Source organism: Puntigrus tetrazona, chromosome 7 (genome assembly GCF_018831695.1).
Source record: "Puntigrus tetrazona isolate hp1 chromosome 7, ASM1883169v1, whole genome shotgun sequence".
In the NCBI taxonomy this organism is placed as follows: domain Eukaryota; kingdom Metazoa; phylum Chordata; class Actinopteri; order Cypriniformes; family Cyprinidae; genus Puntigrus; species Puntigrus tetrazona.
This window is the reverse complement of record NC_056705.1, coordinates 15,263,344-15,284,051: the sequence shown is the minus strand read 5'-3', so window position 1 is coordinate 15,284,051 and position 20,708 is coordinate 15,263,344. Positions and strand designations below refer to the sequence as shown.

The 20,708-nt window shown below is 36.2% G+C and overlaps 2 protein-coding genes and 1 long non-coding RNA gene across 4 annotated transcripts; 1 reads left to right on the top strand and 2 right to left on the bottom strand.

The window, feature by feature from the left end:
- Positions 1-2,488: 2,488 nt before the first annotated feature.
- Positions 2,489-3,952, bottom strand: LOC122349767. Its single transcript, XR_006251494.1, has 3 exons — positions 3,500-3,952; positions 3,323-3,419; positions 2,489-3,120 (listed from the first exon to the last, which is right to left on the bottom strand). It is a non-coding gene; the product is annotated as an uncharacterized LOC122349767 (long non-coding RNA).
- Positions 3,953-9,225: 5,273 nt separating this feature from the next.
- hsbp1a (heat shock factor binding protein 1a) lies at positions 9,226-10,850 on the bottom strand. 2 transcript variants are annotated; one of them, XM_043244723.1, is made up of 4 exons: positions 10,652-10,850; positions 10,036-10,102; positions 9,702-9,852; positions 9,226-9,493 (listed from the first exon to the last, which is right to left on the bottom strand). In XM_043244723.1, the coding sequence occupies exons 1-3, from the start codon at positions 10,694-10,696 to the stop codon at positions 9,731-9,733; spliced, it is 234 nt and encodes a 77-aa protein (XP_043100658.1). In that variant the 5' UTR covers positions 10,697-10,850; the 3' UTR covers positions 9,226-9,493; positions 9,702-9,730. The 2 variants fall into 2 exon arrangements, with proteins under 2 accessions (XP_043100658.1, XP_043100657.1); XM_043244722.1 differs by having other exon boundaries at positions 9,708-9,852; positions 10,652-10,848.
- An 871-nt stretch (positions 10,851-11,721) lies between these two features.
- phf23b (PHD finger protein 23b) lies at positions 11,722-17,165 on the top strand. Its single transcript, XM_043244721.1, has 5 exons — positions 11,722-12,230; positions 13,381-13,412; positions 13,496-13,588; positions 14,384-14,987; positions 15,643-17,165. Exons 1-5 carry the CDS (start codon positions 12,203-12,205, stop codon positions 15,834-15,836), a joined length of 951 nt encoding a protein of 316 aa, XP_043100656.1. The 5' UTR covers positions 11,722-12,202; the 3' UTR covers positions 15,837-17,165.
- The last annotated feature ends 3,543 nt before the right edge of the window (positions 17,166-20,708 follow it).

Here is a 20,708-nt window from a genome sequence, read left to right as displayed (position 1 = left end):
GGTGCTCATAGTGTCCTGAAGGGGTGTTAAAGGCAGTTTTCCACTCATCCCCTGGCCTAATACGTACAAGGTGGTATGCATTACGCAAGTCAAGTTTAGTAAAGATCACGGCATCTTGAAGCAGCTCAAACGCAGAAGTCATAAGAGGAGGGATAGCGATTAAGTACCGTGATAAGGTTGAGAGCCCTATAATCAATGCAGGGCCTGAGTCCACCATCCTTTTTCTCAACAAAAAAAACCCCCTGCTCCTGCGGGTGATGTGGACGGCCGAATGATCCCAGCCGCAAGAGACTCCTTAATATAACTCTCCATGGCTTTCTGCTCAGGTGAGGACAGGAGAATATACGACCACGAGGAGGGCATGAACCAGGCAGCAACTCGATAGAACAATCATAAGGTCTGTGGGGCAAGACAGTGGCTCTTTCTTTGCAGAACACAGACCATAAAAGATGATATTCAGAGGGAACTCGGGAGAGATCTATGGACTTGAGGTCCTCAAGAACAATCACAGGGCATATGATTTCCAGAGTGGAGGATAGAGGGTTAACAGGTAACTGGAGATGGGAAGCAACAGTAATGTCCATAAAATTACCAGCAGCCCCAGAATCAACTAAAGCTTGCAGCTGGTGTGACTTATTACCGTTCCTGAGAGTGACAGGAAAAGAAAAAGACCCATATTTACTGGAGAGACTAACTGAGTTACTCCCGAGACAGCTCTCCCCCCTCTGCTCGGGAATGGGCGTTTCCCTTCAATTCTGGACACTGTGAGCGATAATGGCCCTGCAACCCACAATAGAGGCAGAGATGTGTTTCACATTTCATCTTCTAGTGATACCACACAGTTTCTAATCCAAGTTGCCTGAAGTAGAGAAATTAAAACAGCAACAATAATACGTTAATTGTGCAATTTGACCCATGTCAAGCCAATTATACGACTACACTCAGATTCATGTTCAAGATGAAAGCGCATTTAGCTTATTTTCTAATATAACGTTACGTCGTTTAAACGCGTCCATCTTTACAGCAATAAGAAACCTATAACACCAATAAAAATAAGAAAGGTTGGATAAACAAGTTAGCCTGTTTTTTCTTCCTTCGTTGCGCTACGTTGAACCATCCCCGATCGCCATTTATACGACTGAAAAATGCAATGGTGGCAATCAAATGTCTTCACAAGATTTGTTAAATGTCGTTGGACACGCTTTAGTCTGTGAGCTGAACAGGTTGCAATGATTTATCCTGACAACATCTAACGTTGCTTAAAATCGACAAAACCTACAATACAGGAATTACAAGTTAAACGTTAGCATATAGTGTGAGATTTTGCCCCTGGTCCATGCATCCCTGCCTCTGCTGAATTATTTTGAATAATTTGCTATACACGGTTTGTTTAAAACCATTTCATGATGTCACATCCATTAACTTGCTTAAAAGACAGATTATTATATTTGCGTTGTTAATAGACCTAATGTTACATTGGATTAGACTACAATTAACCTCACCTTGAGAGAAAGGGTTTTCAAAGCACCCTCCCTTCTTTTTTTTTTTTTTTCAAAAAAAAACCCAGTATTAATGAATCCAGCAAAACAGGGGTAGAATGGACTTTGCTACATTAAACAACAAAATGTTTCTCAAAGGTCCCTCTTCACTCTGTAATATTATCCCAGACTATATTTTCTCTAAAGTTGGTGGCCTGAATTTTCTACCGTTTGTAATTGTAATGTTTCAAAGATCCCTATCAAACTTTCTCATTTTCATAAAAAGATGCTCTTGTCCCTCATATACAAGCTTTTTCTCCACAGCGATATTATTTATGGAATCTGAACATTTTGTATAACGGAAACATTTTCATCAGATTTTTAGCATTCATCCAATCTTATTTTGTGAGTGACTTTTATTTTGGTTTAAGAGATGCTTTCTTAAATATTAGAGAATTAATTTGTGATTTCTGTTAGCTAAAATTCATATTCACATTCAACAAAAAGTTTACTGGCTCTAAACCTCAGTTAAAATTGATTTGGACAAATATATGGAACCTATAAATACCTCTACTAATGTAAAAGCTATGAAAACTGTATCCCTGTATTCATCCTTTGTGTCTTAAGATGTACACTTATTGTTTTATGTTTTTTTGTTAACCCTGGCAAATCTGAATGTATATTCTTTTGTTAGCAGTAGTTTTATTTTTGTATGTATTTATAATTGGTTCTACACTCTCAAAACAAACTTGTGTTATATTTTAACACATCTGTGTGTCTAGTTAAGGACAACACATTTTGTTACTTTTAACTCAATCAGTGTGTTATTATTCTTAACACAGGAGTGACTTATGTGTCATAAATCACACAATTTGTGTCATAAATGTGCTATTTTTGACCATTTAAAATGAATGCAATACAAAATGTATATATTTTTTAATTTATACATTTATTAAAGCTTCATGTCATCATATTCACATGTCATCGGAATTGCATACAGACATTTTTAAACAATTTTATATTTTGGATTTACAAATAGGTTTTCTTTGCAAGAAATTATGTGAAGTGGTTTTATATCAGCAGCATTGCTCAAATTCATAACTTTGTATTCATTGGTTCTTTTGACTACATAAGCATATAAGTGTGTGTGAAAATACATTTGTGATAAAACTCTAAGAAAAACTAAAACAATTCCTTTTTCACATTGTGGAACTATGCGTAGAACTTCACCAAAGAGATACTCTTCTCTTCAGTCACGGTTTAAAGCAAGTACACAACCAGTTTGAAATGTCTGACCAAACACATTAACAGAGTGAGAAACATGAACAGTGCTACATGTGTCAAGTTCATAGCCAAAGTCTTTCATGCTTTCAACAAACAGAACACTTTTTTTCCAAAGATCCAACCATGACTGGAAAATCATTTGGGACGGATATTTTTTCTGTTAATGGACTTCCCAATTTCCAATGAAACATTGTTTGAACCTGACTCTTGTAGGCTAATGTCTTACTTATATTTACAAATCACTGATTCGACTACGTTTGCGTTGGTAACGACGCTGATCATCACAAAGTTTCCTCCGTAGATTTCTAAGTCTCATCTCAATAAATCCACTGTGGGAGACTGGGTCATAGAAATGTTCCTGGATGAGAGGAAGGACAACAACTGTAACTCAAAAACCTATGATGTGTGACAAGCAAACTAGCAGAGTGTATCTACTATTTGAGAAACTCTAATATTGGTCATTTAAAAAAATGTGCACTAAATTTTCGTTTTATTACACACTTACTATTCCATTTGCATTTATTACAAGTGAGCTTTGTGTTTGAATAAGTACAACTTACAAATCCTTCATTCTCTTCTCCCATCTTGATCTTCAGAGAAGGAAACAGTGTTACTACACTTTCTGCCAACATCCGCTTCTCATCATTACAAGGGTAACTAAGTAAAATAAAGACAAAACATGGAATTACATAATTCAACTTTTTTCAAAAGTGAAATTATCTCAACTGTAAACTTACAATCCACTTTGTTCCACCAACGCACTGACACCTATCTTCACAAGGACTTTTCTTGATGTCTCTGAAAGCATTCCTGAAGCTTCATAATCCTTCAATATACTCAGACCTTTGCTTTCAATTAGTGCTCGCAGAGTGTCTACATCAATTCTATTACGTTGACGCTGGAAATATAAGAGACACAAAGTATTTCTAATTAGATGAGTTAATGATTCACTTACTCAAAGTCACTTCCTTATACTGTTTCAGAATGAATTTGCATCTTTGAATGAACTGGTTAAACTCACTTATGAAGACACTTGTCAACATGAACTGGCAAAATGTACAAATTTTCTCTGGAATGGGCAAACAAAGTCAAACAGAGTAATACAAATAGTGAACAGAGTGCTGTTATTTCAGCACTTACTTACAAACCTTCTGTTGACTACTTGAACCAGGTTCTGGTATGTTCTTTGGTGCAACCTTAAAAAAAAAAAACTTCAAGCATATTACTTGTATTCTATTCTTAAGTCCTCCTTGAACATACATACTTTCTATTGATGACTTGGACTGGCTGCATCGGCATCCCCTTTCCATTCTTAAAGGAAAACAAATAAGTGAAATCAATATTATTATTTAATGGTTAAGGAAAGTACAATAATTCTAGAATCTATATACATGACACACAGGTCATTTTTAGTTATATATTACAAGTGAAATTACATACCAATGCCTGTGATCCAGTTCTCTGAATTGACTTAAACAAAACATGAAACTTATCCTTGTTTTCCACTTTTTCAGTTAGGTCAGTGTCAATAAATTCATTAAAATCAGCATTAAATTTCAAAATTCTGTGGTACTCTGCAGCACATGGTAGGAGACATTTGGAAGCATCAATTATTTCTGCTACACTCTTGAGATGCTGAAGTTTTTGCATATCTCCTTTTCATCAAGTAATACAGTCACTAGTGTTTTTGGCGTCTCCTCCATTTGAAGCTGCAAACGGCAAACAAAAACACAAATCTGTTTTATATATAAGCATAATATTCACATTCACAATGTAAAACAGTATTTAACAAGCAGTGTGAGAATGAAGAATATCTATTTATTTACGAAAACGTCAAATTAGCATAAACTTCCGATACCTCTGACAAATAGGCTGCCCATCTTCAACTAAGAGTCTTGCTGAATTTCGTACTTCTACGACTTCTGCCATAAAAATAGTAAAAATAGTATGCTACAGTACACAGCTCTAAAAACAGAATCTGTTTGTCTCGTATAACAAAGATACACTCTCGAAATCTGACATTAAAATAACTGACCGTCCCTTCTCTGAAAACAACACAACCTGTGTGCTTTCTTAACCCACCTCTGTGTTTAGCTAAGGACAACACATTTTGTGTTATCCCTGCCCATTTTCTACACACCAGTGTGTTATAGTTACACAATTTGTGTCAATCACATACATAAAATGACACAAACCGTGTTAAAATAGTCAAATTAACACACCTTTTTTGAGATAGAGTACTCGAATGTGAATAAAATTTTAACGTTACCGTGATAAATCATGTTACTATTTAGGGCATTTAACAAAACAACAATAACTTACATTCTGTTGTTTAACGAAAGAGAGGCGACAGATTGACAAAGCCTCACCGCTTTCATTGCTAACTCGTTAAGAGAATCCCCCTAATACTAGCTGTAGCATTCTATCAGACATGTAATTTACAACAAATCGAGAAAAAAAAAACAACAAAACAAAATGTTTATGAGAAGAAATCAAAACAATTTGTGACGCACTAACTTAACGTTAACTATCAGACGCGGTTGCTTATTCTGTTCGACACGGTCTCACATTTGACCGTCGAAAAAATAGCAATTTTACATTTGACAATTTGTAATAACAAATAAATCCAAGTACCTTACATTTGTGCATCCAAGTCATCCACCGTTGGAAAAGAAGCGCGAACTTGCTCAACTTGCGGAGTGACGAAGCAGCAATGTGATTGGATGACAGCTAACACATGTTGTGTTGGACACAGTGTGTTGTTTCTCGCTCGCTCGCTCTTTTTATTTTTCACACATGATCAACTTAAAATGACACAAAATGTGTTAAAATAGCCATAACACAAGAAATGTGTTAATAATTAACACATCCTTTTTGAGAGTGTTTGTGTCTTAAGATGTACACTTATTGTTTTATGTTTTTTTGTTAACCCTGGCAAATCTGAATGTACATTCTTTTGTTAGTAGTAGTATTATTTTTGTATGTATGTATAATTGTATCTATGTTATAATGCTTGTACTTTTCAAAAATAGTAATAAAAAAAAAAATCAGCGCGTGACTTCTGTGACGTCACCGAACTTTTAGAACGTGTCGCCCTACTATTTAAAGGATTCGAATTTAGAACTCATTTTGTTGGTTGAAGTTTTAGTGTAGTGTTTTTCTGAGTGGAAAAAAAAACCTGTTGTAATGGGGCTGTTTTCAAGACTAAAGAAAGCGTTTAAACGGGAGCATGCACACGAACCCGAGCCCTGTGTGCTGCTCAAATACTCCCCCGTCAGGCCGGAACACCATCCTCATCCTCACGATGAGACGCCTGGTGCTGCTGCCGATGAGATAGGGAGAGAAGAGGCAGGGAGACCAAAGTTCTGGGGATGTCGTCCTCTTCACTTTTTCCGCCGAAAAGCTGGGAAATACAACCTGGCTAAGGCTGAGGAAGTCTGCCAGAAGGAGGCGGCATTGTATCGGAGACTTAATGATGGTACAATCACAGAAGATGATTGAAATTTTGATTCAAGGGAGATTCTTTAATTAGGGAATGTTTTTGTGTACAATTTAAAAAAATCACTTGTTCACATACTTAAGATAGCACTGTCTAAATCGTCCATAATCTTAATTCAGAAACAAAGTCATGTAATGTAATTAAAAGGTACTGTAATTTGAGTATGCGATATTTTATTCATATTACTCGTGTGTTCCCCTCTTTAGATCAGATTTGTCTGCGGGATAATCGCACTGAAGACAATGAAGTGGAGGAGCCAGACAACAGTACGAATATTAAATATATGAATATTAGAAATTGTTAGTAGAAATTCTAGAATGCGTATTTTTTGCTAACTGCATTTGTTTATCTTATAAATAGATCACGTATTCAGGCAATACGAATTTGGGCCCCAGCTGGGTGAAGGAGGCGGTGGCTGTGTATATGCAGGACTCGCCGCAAGGATGGCCTTAAGGTTTCATTTTTTGCTTCCTTTTTTGTTTTTACGTATGAAACTTTCCATACTTGTTTGGTATTGGTGACTGGAATGATCTCTGTGCACCTGATAATTGACTATTCTAGCTTTGTTTGAACAGGTGGCTGTGAAGATTGCCGAAAAGACTCCAGATATGCCATATATCAGAATTGTGAATAGCCTGTGCTCTTTATAATGTTGCTTCTCAGTCGTTGTTTTCAGTTTCGAACGTCTTATATCACGTTAAATCTAAGAAACCGCCTTCAACTAAACATCATGCTTTCTTTTAGCCTGGCCATCCCAGTCGCCTCCCCTTGGAGATTGGCCTTACACTTGGCCAATGAGGACCCCAGCGTTCCATACATAATCAAACTCCTGGATTGGCAGGACAACCCGGACAACTATGTCATGGTTTTGGAGCGACCCATGCCTAGCATGAGTCTGTTTAGTTTCGTGGAGGTCCGTGAAAGGCTCAAAGAGGGGCTAGCACGACATTTTATGTTGCAGGTCGTTCAGGCCGCTAACATTTGCTGCGCAGCGCGGGTCTTCCATAGAGACATCAAAATGGAAAACCTCCTGGTGAACCCAGACACATTGGAGGTCAAGTTGATCGACTTTGGATGCGGCGAGCTCATGAAGGACACTGAATATGTGACCTACAGTGGTAAGTTTTACCATTTGCTAGCAGGTCGTTTAGCTCCCGGAAACACATCTAGCTGCACACGCTGTAGAAATGCATTAAATATCCAAACCCCTTTCTTCCAGGTACAGAAATATTCTGTCCACCAGAGTTCTGGAGCAACGGCAGCTACTATGCAAAGCCGGCAACGGTTTGGTCTTTAGGGATCCTGCTGTTCGTTATGGTGTGTGGTTATTATCCAGACGACGAAGACCTGCAAGAGATCAGCAAGAATACGTGGTCCGAACCTGATCTGTCAAAAGGTAAGATCTTCATCAAAGAAAAAAAAAGAGGTGGATTACCAAATATGAATGTATACTATTTAGAAACTTGATTATAAAAAAGTGGAACATACAAGTTTGTAATCATCTCTCAACTTTTTGACCAGAATGCTGCCAGATGATTTGTGATTGTCTGCAGCTGGATCCCCAGCAGAGACCTATTCTGGAGGATATGCAGCTCCATGACTGGTTTATGGTACTAAGATTAGAATTTGCTAAATGTTGTTTTTTTTTCATGTTTGCTCCAAATGTCACGTATTAAGATAAATAACACTGATTTATGTTTTTGTTTCAGGTCGTGGAGTCAGAAAACTCCCTGCCCGTCTAGAAGTGCCTGGCACCTTGAAGTGGCATCATTTATATTTAGAATTTGTGTTAGATAAATATGTGTTAAGACAATTGTTTTAAAATATTATCAGAGATAAAGTATAATATAGTAACAGTTACATAAGTATAATAAAAATAAAAAAAATGTATATAAGTATAAGAATAGAGCAAGTAGATATAAGTATATCTTTATAATTATTTTATTTAGATGTTAAGTATTAAGATATTTGTAGTTGTATTAAGACATGTGTTCAATGTGTTATATTACCCGAGATCTCTCTGTTGAAAGCATTTGGAAATACCAAAAAAATAAAAATGAATAAAATCAACAATTCATTCAGCACTACAGTCATCCATGACACAAACAATCAGTGTAGAATGTACAGAAATATTCAGAAATGTCAAAATGACATAACTCATGTACACTTCACACAAAAACACATCCCATGTTAGCTTGACAGAATTTTGGATTGGAGTTGAATTGTTCCAAATTAGACTAAAAGATTTATAAAAACATATTTAGTCAAAACTGTGTATGCTATGTCGGTTGACAACACATACATTGTACACACATTATGACATTAGCCACTTCCACAAATTTCAGTACAACTGACTTGATTATAAAACAGTTTCAAATTTCATAAGTCATGATGGCTCATCAACGATTTGTTTTAGCTAAGTTTACATTTTTCAAACTTGGTTTGATCATCTATTGTCACAAATTAAAATAAAAAGGCAATAATAAGGCTTGAAAATGTCACTTACTCTAATACCAGAAATCTATAAACATTTTGGCTAATATGGTTCCCTCAACATTAGTTGTTAATGAAGCTTTTGGAACTGTGCCCATTCTTGTGGTGTATCCAGGGGGTCAACATTATGCATGATTAACATGACCCAGTTAACCCCTGCTGGTAGATATCATAACTATCTGGCTGCATGTTCTTTAAAATTAAGACCTTTTAAAAGTAGACATGCATTCTAATTAAATACATTAAAGGCAAATTTTAACCAAATAAATAAAATAAATAATATATATATATATATATATATATATATATATATATATATATATATATATATATATATATATATATGTATGTATGTATGTATATATATATATATATATATATATATATATATATATATATATATATATATATTTGGAGTTTTGTTTTAAATAAGAAATATATTGACATGGGAAAGAAAACAGCAACTTTAGAGCCATTTCACTGAGTTTTTAATCATCAGCAAAACATGCAGGAATCACATGATTTCCCCTGTGATTACAATGAATAAATACAAAAACAAGTTTTAATTTGTTTATATTCTGTCCAGTAATATAGTTTTAACCTCACAATATGTAATATATTATGTAATACGCATAAGCAAGCACCATTTTTAATGAATTACTTAAAAAAGGATTAATTCACATTTCATTTAAAAATTCTGATACTGCAGTAGAAGGTCCTCAGTGTGTTCCTTGGCAGTCTGAAAGAGAAAAGACCAAAGATTAAACAAAACACAGCGACATGGCGTAAAGACCACGAAACTAAATAAAATCCACAAATAACTTGAAGCTGACTGTAACTTCAAATACATATTCTACTGCAATTTATAGAAAATACTGTAAGTGCTTTCTAAATAGTAACAACTTGGAAAGAAAAGGATCTTCAAAAGGGGCAAAAGCACCACCTACACTTACTAGGATGGTGTCGGTCGTGGCCTTCAAGCTGTTCCGGAGGTCTCGGTGACTTTTATCTCCTCCTCTAACTCCTCCACACCTGCCTGAGTCATAAGATCAGAGATGTTCTTCTCCAAGTCATCGATTCGCGTACTCATCTCATCGAGTATTAGAATTAAGAGAAAAGTCATTCTGAACAAGCTATCATCCCAAGCATAAACAATCTCCTAATAAATGAAGGTTTTGAGCGTGTACACAAAAAACACAGCTAGCGCATTCCGCTCAATTAAGCTACAGTTCGAATTAATCACATTTACACTGACAAAAACATGCATATTTGGAAGGATATTTCGCCCAATAATCTGGTCTGACATGGTCTGGAACTTGTCCTGCATCTGCTGCAGTAAGGTCTGTACCTGAACAGATGAAGAAAAAAACAAACAAACAGGTTTAAAACTCGGGAAAAAATTGTGAATGAACACTGCGTCCAACAAAGCATAAATGAAATCTATCTGGAATGGTGTGGGTGGTGCGTGGGCCTCCCACACAGGAGTAAAAACAGCAGTTTAAGGGCATGCTCCCCGCCCACGCGTGGAACTGAAACCATAGTAACAAGGGAAACCTCTCAACATCGTGTAATCACTCAAGATGCCCAACACTGAAATAAAGAAATCCTCGTTATATAACCCTTCTGAAAATACGTTCCATCTACGTTTTAATATAATTTAGCTGTAGAAGGACGTCGAAAGAAACCATTTGAACGTACGTTGAACTCACAAGAGCGAGCGATCTTTCAGTGCAACTTCACGGCAGGGCTATTAATGAATGGTGACTTACAGCGGCGGTTAACGGCGCTTCTCGTTATACGGTAATTCACTTCGGCTAGAGAAGTGAGCGTGACTGAACACTAGGCGACTGTAAGTGCACGACCCAGTATTGTATCTCGGTAAAAATCAAATACTCACCACAACAGTCAGGTCCTGAGATGTTTTGGGGTCCTTCTCAGACATGTCTTCTTCAAAAAGCCCTACGCGCCTTCGCCCGATCTTTATGCTTGTGCGATCAAGAGCCCTGTCAAGGCTGTACAGTACTGTGTGATGTATTCAAGGTGGAAACTGCCGTAGAAGCGGTAGCTGATTTCGTTGTTAAGGGGTTTGGTCAGTGAACTGAAATCAGCAGAGCGGCTCATGCTCTATTGGCTGTTATCCTTTTTAATTCCTAAAGGGGGCGCTCAGTGGCTCAGAAAGAGGCGAGTCCCAGTAGTTAATAATTAATGATTATTTATTTATTTATTACTTTTCTAGAATAAACTTATTCGTAGAATAAATTATATTTTTTAATAGTTAATGGAATAACTAAAATACATTTAAAATGCTTATTAGGTAAACCAAGACTTCAAATTAAGAAAATGTATTTATGATTATGTCACTATTTCTCCATCCTTAACATTTAAGCCTTGTTTTGCTAAGATACTTTTAAAGATATTTTAGACATTTTATAGCGTTTTGATGGTCAATTTTGAAAACGTTTTAAAATATTTTACTGCAGGTTTTTTTGTTATCCTTCCAGGCCTACGTAAATGTAACCTGAAATCTTTGTGAGCCGCCAAGCGCCCCCTTTCGCAAGTAAATGTTTATTTCGTGAATACAGTAGCTTGGCCTTTCCACGGGTTTAATGGTAATACGTCAGTGGCAAATGAAATGACCAGGAACGCTGCCTGTTAAACTACCGATCTTATATATTTATCGAAATGTCCAACGATCTGCATAGAAATATTAAAGTTAATAAATGTACCGGTTTTATTTAAACCATTGTACTATACAAACACAGAAACACAAGCCATAAGAATTGGAACAGATAAACTCAATTTCCCATGAACATAGCAGAACTACGCTTAGTGCAATGGATTGTGGGTATTGTTGTTTATTCGTCATTGCGTTCCACGTTGTCCTGCCAGCAAATCTCATTTGTTGAACTACATCTCCCATGAACCCTTGAAGAGAAAATTTTACATCGCAACAGCAATTTGACCGCAAGGGGTTTCTGGAGTCAGTTGACATCGTCGACTCTAGTGAGGCGCGCCGGAGGCGACACGCACACGTAATTTTTGAGCAACTTTGGTCCTTTTCCCCCCACTTCGTCGAAAAGGGATAATAGCGCGAGCTCGGAGTGTATGTTTACTAACATTCGTTGCGAAAACATGCTGGATCCCTGGTTTTATCACTGGTTCTTTTTTACTTGGTGGTCCGTTAGGTAATTGAATTGCCAGCTGGATTATTTTTGCAACGCTGCTTGCTGGCCGAAATTAAGTTAATTAATCTGTCCAGGGATTTAAGATCCAGCGATATTTAATTGGACTAGTTTGCAAAACGAAGTAAAATCGTCGTTCGAATCATTCCGATGCCCAGCTAACTAGACTATAGCTAGTGAGCCGGGGCTTGCTGCGCCCAAGCCGGGCGAAGATTGACGCTGCACGGTGTCATCCAACTGAAGAGGATCGAGTTTATTAGGCGACAATGCTTGAAATAATGTCCGAACACCAAGGTAAGGCAACCCCAAGACTTCAATTTCAAATATCTAAACTTTAACTATGTTGTGATAGGCAACACCCATCATCATCATCATCGTTCAGTTTTAGCAGAGTCAGTTAGCCTGTTAGCAGCTTTACCGCTGCAGTAACTTTGCATACCCTTTTTTATCAGACTGATTTCATAAGTAAACCCGATTCATTGTCAACCGCATTGTAAGATTTGATAGTGTTAACGAAGCAGGGGACATTTTACTGCGCCGACGGGAGCTGGTTCGTGCACGGATTAGCCGAGCTGCTATCTTGTGCAACGGAGTGAAATTCTCAAGTTGATTGTAGCCATTTGTTAAGCAGTAACTCGAACGTGTTTTAAAACATACCTGATATCCAACCACCGCTTTTCGTTCAAAAGATTTAACGGGCAGGTTTACACAACGGCAGTTACGCAGCGTTGCGCATTTTGTCCTCGCTAAGTAAAACGGCTAAGTTTCAAATGAGTTGCCGCTATTAAACCCTTTCACCGGGTGCCAGTTTAATAGTTTTATAAGTACGCAGCTCGGCTGTTTCTCTGGTATTTTAGTGTCCTTCAAAGCAAACATTTTGCCTTTTGTTAAAGACTAGTCACTGCTTAGCGTGATAGCATTTCGCTGCCTGACTGTAAGTCTTTGTTATGTCGTGGTAAATGCATTGCCGAGGGTGTCTGTTCCCGCTAAGCACTCACAGCTTTGGTCAATGTAACTATATCATGATCAACCATATACGTTTTTATAGGAGTTCCCAAACAAGAAAAGTTATCTTGGCGTGTTTCGACGTCGAGAGCCAGGCTTAAGCCATAAGCTGCCGCGTCTTCTCGTCTTTTCCACCGCTTTCGCTTATAGTGTTTGTCAGTACATTAATTTAGTTTTCTTCAAAATTAAAGTCTCTTAAATCGCGTGTATGTTTGGATGTAAAATGGTGACTTGCGCACTTGAATTTTACGCCTCAATCAACAGGGAGTCGCAAAGAATAGCAGTTAGCGCGTTAGCTTACCGTCGAAAAAGCGCTGTAACCGGGTTTGTACAAAATGAAAACCGCACCGAGCTATTTCAAATGCTAAGTTTTCTCGGTTAAACCCGTTATTAAGCAACGAATTAATGTTGTTCTCTCTCCTCTCTTTTTGCTACGTAGATTCATTACTGAAGTGCAAAGCAGAGACTCTGGTAAGTCAAACAAGGAAATAAGATTTTCGTCCTACAGATGGCAGTGCTTGTCCAAATTGCTAATAAATGATGTTCATGTCCAGCCATCAGAGAGAAGAAAGAGGACAGTGGAGGACTTCAACAAGTTTTGCAGTTTTGTTCTCGCGTATGCTGGTTACATCCCTTCTCCAAAGGAGGTAAGAATAGAGAATTATTTAATTTAGGTGTGGTTTCCTGCATTAAGCCCTTTTACACATCCTGTTTCCAGAGATGAATTAGATGAATTCGACACCCATTGATCGCTTTGGGCAGGAGTTTTTAAAATCTGTATTTGTGTTTTGGAGTTTAATGACACACGTTTTATTATGTTAATGATTTGCTTCAACCATGATTACTTGAATCATAATCATCTAAAAATAAATCAGATTTAAAAAAAAAAAATCTCTCATCACACAATTATATTGTAGAAATAATATACAGAAAAAAGGTATTAAATATACATCATACCATGCTCACTTTTTAGATGTATCTTTTTAGTATGTAACTAGTTTAAAACAAACCAAGCTCTTCTTTGCACTTTTTTTTTTAAAACTGTCCCAATAATCGGTAGTTCCGATAATTAGCTTTTGGTGCCATTAAATAGATTAGGGAGACGTCCAAAATGTGCGGTGTTAAAGGATTTGCATTGAGAACCACAGGTTTACATAGTTTACTTCGGGTCTGCCTGCTTCCTGAAGGGCACTGTCCTGCAGAATTTAGCTCCAACCACAATTAAACACACCTGAACCAAGGTAATCAAGGTCTTCAGGATTACTATCCTCCGGGCAGGTATTTTGGGACTTGTTGAAGCTAAAATCTGCAGGATGTTGGACCTCAGACGGACATGATTTAGCCTGTGCTTTCAGTGTATCTTCTCCATTGAACATCTAATGTCAGCTATTTCGTGACCAAATATCATCTGAGCCGCTTTGCACGTGTGTCTCTGTCTACAGGAAAGGCCATGGTCCCCAGCATCCTCCAGTTCTCCAAACAGCTCTGGTGCTTCAGGTGAAGGCAGCGTTTTAGGTGGAGCGAGTTCTAACATGGCTCCCAACTGGAGCCACGGCACGTCGGACCTGCACACCATCCACACTTTCGTCCGCAAGGCTCGTGCCAATAAGAGCAACAAGAGCATGCGGCGGCTGTCTTCTGACAGCACCCTGATGGACAAAATGTGTTTAAAAGACCCTTTCTATGAGGGACAGATGGCCAGCAAAGCTGAGCGCAAAAAGGACAAGAAGCTGAAGCGTCTTTCTCTCGGTTCAGGCGCTGGTGACAGCAGCAGCAGCGGTGGAGAGAAGCGTGCAAGGATCAAGCGCAGCAAAAACCCCAAACAGTCCAAAGCCCTTAAGAAGCTTAAGAGCTCGGCCCAAAGCGAGACAGACTCGGAGAATGGTCTCGGGCATGGAGAGGAGCATTTGGACCAGGGAGCAGCAGCTGAGCGCAGACTACAGGCCCAGGTGAAAGAAGAAAAGGAGGAAGCCACCAGAGAGGCAGATATGAGTTCCAGTGAGGGAGAGACCTGGATAGCGGATGAAGACATAATGGTGGAGTCAGGTGAGTTTATTAGGGACGGAGGAAGATTTAGATGGTTTGAAAATGCTCATAAATATTAATTGAAGGATTTAATATTGTGTGTTGTTACAGAATTGTACATCAGTAATAAAATACAACATTTATTTATATATATATTATTTATTTATTTATTTTATTATTTATTTATTTATTTTAGCAGCCATTACCCATTAATATGCCAATTTGGTGGTCAGGAAACTTTTTTATTCTTATCAATTTTAAAAATATTGGAACAGTTTTTGCTGCTTGGGAGCCATTATTACACTCCATTCAAAAGTTCTAATGTTACAATGTTTATTTTTTTTTTTTTTTTTACTTCCTGTTAATCAAAGGAATATAAAGTATTTATTTAAAAAAAAATAACTGTTCTCTATTGCTCATAACCCTTAATAATAACTAAAGAAATAAAAAATTAAATGTCTATATGTGTGTATATGTAAAAAAAAAAATATATATATATATATATATATATATATATATATATATATATATATATTTTTTTTTTTTCCTAAATCATTTTAGTGATGACTTTAAATGACATTATTACTATTAATTTTATTTTTGAAATAATTTCATGAAAAGCTAACATTACAATTTAATACAACTTTTATAATTTGTTGCTTCTTTTCCTTTATAGGGGATGATTCATGGGATCTGATCACCTGTTACTGCGGTAAACCATTTGCTGGACGGCCCATGATTGAATGTAGTCAGTGCAGCGTGTGGGTGCACCTCTCTTGCGCCAAAATTAAGAAGTCTAACGTGCCCGACATATTTAACTGCCACAAATGCAGAGACTCTCGACGGTCAAGTCATAAAAAAGACACTTAGATGAGGGTGATCGTTCCCTCGAAGCTCTGAATGTTCCCAGTTCTCCAGTTTTTGTATCCAAAACCATTTTCCGTTTCAAAATACATTTTTTCCCTCTCTTTCTAGTTACTCCTTACATGTTTTAAAGTCAGTAGTCTCCATTACCGAGTTCACTGAGAAATAATGTTTGAACTGATCTCTTACCTCCAGAGCTGGTAATTGATCTTGGCTCGTTTGTAACTATGCGTAAAACTATTCTTATTCACATCAAATTGTCATTTGTTTAAAATAAGCAGCTTGCGTATTTAGTAAGTGGCGCTATTTTTTCTTTGTTGGGAAAGTTAGAGAACACAGCCACACTGCATTTTCACACATGTATACTGTGCTGATTACTTTGGTATTACGAGTCTATTTAAAAGTAAAAAAAGATAGATAGATATATATATAACTGCTCAAAATCAAGAAAAAACATTGTCCTGATATTGCCAAAGAGCTGCTATGAGAGATTGTATTGACACCGTTGTTACTAAAAAAATGTTATTTCTTAGTGAACTGTCCAGTTGATCTTTTTTTCATTGCGATAGATGCCTTTGTTTGAAGACTAATAGATGTTCTGTGTTAGTCTGAATGCAATTACCTGTTGATGATCATAAGACCATTTGAATTACAACCTCTTAATTGGGAATTTATGTCAGAAATCACACCCAAATGGACTTGACATGTATTAGATGTTCAAATATAAAGAGCTATAAGTCATTTAAGCAGGGAATCTTTTCTGTTGCAATTATTGATTTCAAACGTTAATTTCTTCTAATTATACTGGTAATGTACAGTATGTTAACCCATGTACTTTGTCGAAGAAGCTATCAACTGTTCGGTCTTTAATTACTTGCACAACATAGTGTTCTTTTTCTCAATGTGTTCAATTTTTGGAAGATTTCAGTTTAATAAGATGTGAAGGCTAGGTTTAGGAGCTTTGCTGAAGCTTTCCTTAAGTAGAATGGTTGTAAGTATTGTTTTCAAGACGCGTTTGAGGGTTTTAAACTCTGAGAACTGGTAAAGATTACTCATTTATGCTACAAGCTCTTTCTTTTGAATTAGTTTGGAGACTATTGTTTAGATTTTTATTTTATTTTTTTTCCTTTCTGGTTTATTTGTGAAGCACGGGAGACTGGAAATCCCCAAAAGCCAGACATCTCTTGTTTCACCTTTGTAAATATCACAGATTTTGAGAAGTGTACATATGTGAAAGTGAAGAGAAAAGCAAAGCAAATGGTATATTTTTTTGCATCTGATATTGTTTTCCTTAACTACCTGGAGAAATAAAACTTTTCTTTATTGGGCTTAAAATGTCTCATGTAATAATCTAGCTCTTGTGTTGAGATGCCTCGTGTTTTTGGGATTTATAACCGGAAAAAAAACAAGACTCGATAGTTTGTCGGTGTACATTTTATTTTGCGGCAACACCAGTAAAGTGTCTGTCAGTTTGCACCCCACTAGATGGAGCTGGTAAGCTAATATTAGAAGGACATAAATACAAATAAATAAATCACAGTTTATAAACCTGAGATGCAATGACTTAATAAACATCAAAAGTATTAAACACATTAGTAGAAGAAGAAACCACTAAGAGAAAGGATTGAAACTAATCCGCGTCCTTTTTAACAATGTATGTTAGTTTGATCACTTTGCATTGTGTTCCTTAAAATCTTCAGGTTCCTCCTGAGGGGGGAGAAAAAGATTTTTAGCAGTGATAGGATATGCAAAATGTTTAATTCAAATATATGTAGACAAACCGCTGTGGTTTTCTCTCTATGAAAATACCTTTCTGGTCCTGGCAGACAAGTGGGAGCTGCCGATGGGATCCAGAGGAGCAGTGATCCTCCTCCTATTAGAGGGGAAAACGTGGGAATTAAAAACATCTACAGAGAAGTAAGTGTTCCATAGAGAAGAAAATGTTAAATGTCTTTGCAAATTTAAAATATTCAGATGAGGTTAAGTGTAGCAATTAAATATATATATATATATATATATATATATATATATATATATATATATATATATATATATATATATTCTATTAAGTCATTTATGTTTACTAACTCACAATAAAATGAATACAGTGTTTCTTTTAGTACGTTCACGTGAAATAACAATAAATATTCCTACTCGCCTCTTATCCTTGTTTTTGCCACGGTTGCTGTTTGCTGGTTGCACATTGATGTGTTCCATAGGGGAAAAGAAATCCGGAGTCTTGGCTGGATTGGGGTCCCAGTCCCGAGTCATTTCTCCTTCATTTCCTGGGAACAAGTCTGCCAGATCAGAGAGTTCATAGATGTGCTGTGGCATGTCCTGATCCGACCTGAAGTTGCTCTGCAGGGAATCAGATGCGTTTTAATATATGTGGCACGTAAAGTGTTTTTTTTGTTGTTTTTTTTTTTTTAATTCCAATGCTATATTAGAAACTGTATTTGGGTAATTGATGTATCAATATCATATGATGTGACAACAAAAAAAAAACATTCATTTCTCTCATTTTAAGTTAAGTTTATGTTTTTTTTTTTGCTACATCACACCATAGGACGCAGTTAAATGTTTTTGTCAATTACCCTTATAAATGTACATTCTCTCAAAAAGAAAATTAATATATTTACTTTTTTCACTCGTAGTCTGTTTGGTATCAGAAAAGCGCAAAGCTCGTCCATCAAGAAGTAGACAACCAGAATAATTAGAAAACACCTGGAGCACATCATCTGAGGGCAAAATTTGACATGATATTCAGAAATATTTTATACAAACATATTTATATATTTAAAGTATTATGTATTAAGATAGCATGATAACTGCAAACACTGATTAACCCGATTATAAATGGTAAAAACTATTTTGCAAAAAAACTGAGCAAATTCATTACAGTTACTACAAAATTCAACATTAAACTGAAGTGTATTGTGATTTTAATATTTACCTTCTTGGTGAATTAGTCAGCCCTTTAGAAGTTTCTTCAGGAGTTCACTGACGGTCCTGCCTTGTCTTCTCGTGTGTGTATGTTGCCTTGCCGTCCTCTTTGTCAAAGGCATGTGTGTTTTGGGTATTTGTAGACCTGAAGCTGGGGTGGGTTTATATAGGATGACAGAGAGATCATGGATAAAGGGAGTGTGTGATAAAGGGAGCATGACTTCACCCACCCTCCAAAAAGATTAGAACATGATTAGAGCATCATTTTGGTTGTTGTTAGAATGTTCTAGTTCAAACTCAGGTTAACAGGTTGACAATTTCTACACTGACAATCTTACGAGAGAATGAAAAATCAATATTTATAAAGACGTCTTAAATATTTTATGTATATGTTTATCTATATTTAAACTATATAAAAAATATTAAATGTATTTAGAAATATATAAAATATTTACAAGGCTTTAGATGTGTTATTTTCTAATTAAACAATAATGTAAATATTGGTGTGATTTCTGGTTTTAAAAGTCTGGCAAGTACGAATAATCAATATTATTTGCATTGTATGATCAAAAATGAATAAAATAATGACTGATGAAAATAAATAAATAAAATAATAATAAATAAATGACTGATATAAAAATCCTATATTGTCATGAAGAAATAAAAAAAAAAGCTAAATATGCTACATTTTGTCCAAAGTACATTTATGCATCACAAAATTATAATACACATTTTGAAAAATGTACATTTTCACTTTGAAATTTGAATGATTACATTTAAGTGTCATTAAAATATTATCATGTTTAAGAATAACTTTAAGTGTTGAATAATATTGAAATAGGAACGATAGGAGAAATATTGAAATAAGCATATAATATCGATGAATATGGATTAAAAAAAATGGTACTGGCTAGTAAATATTATGGTTCCCAAAAATTATGCATCTCTTAATTTAAATTACATTAAATTCATTTGTTAATTGTATTATTTTATGAGAAATGTGAGCCTGGACATGGTTCCTTGATATTCATATACTCTGTGAATGTTCTGTCACTCTGTGTGTGGCCTGGTCAGGTATCAGATAATCTTGTCTCGCTCAATTTCATTGTTTCAAAACATTGGATTCCCATCCACGTACACCAAAACGGTCTCTCTCTCTCTCTCTTGCTCATTAGGGACGTTCGTAGTATTATCAGAGGAAGCACACACACCTACATAAGCAAATTGAAAAAAAGCTGGAGCGGCCTCTGTGGATGGCTTACCAGCAGTCTGACACGTTTTCTCTTTTCCTCTTTTCCCTCCCTATCCTAATTATTGCTATTTCTGGCAACTGGGGCCACCAGACATAGTCTAGCTGTTGACAGACATCCCATGGTGAAAATAAACTACTTTTACTAAACAAGGCCGATGCAATCCGCCCAGATGTCTGTCAACAGAGACTGAGAACAAATCGTTGCCGCTGATTGCTCTAATTAGTCTAAAATGAGTGTGTGATCATTTCTGACAATCCCGCCTTCTCATTTCTGCCCTATAAGTACCCAGAATGTTCTTGAGTTCCAAATTTAGAACAATGAAATTCTAAAGACCTTAGACCATTGCCTGCACAAATATAAGACATTTTGTAGAGGTAATTCACGTTTTTGATTATTGTGTGTTTTGTGCGTGTATCACAATTCTTACACTAACATATAACATATGTTTCTGATAATAAAATGGGATTCAATAAGAATATGAATAACGATTTTATTCTGTTATTGTACTCTATAGATCAGTGTTTCTATAATACTGTGGTTCATTAAATTCAAAATATATTTGTCTGGTTTACAGACTGCACTTAATTTTTTCTCATGAATGCTGAGTGAGCCAAAAGTGCGTGCTATTTATTTATTTTTTTATTTCAGTAACTATTGAGTGTAAAATGCAGTCAATTAGTTA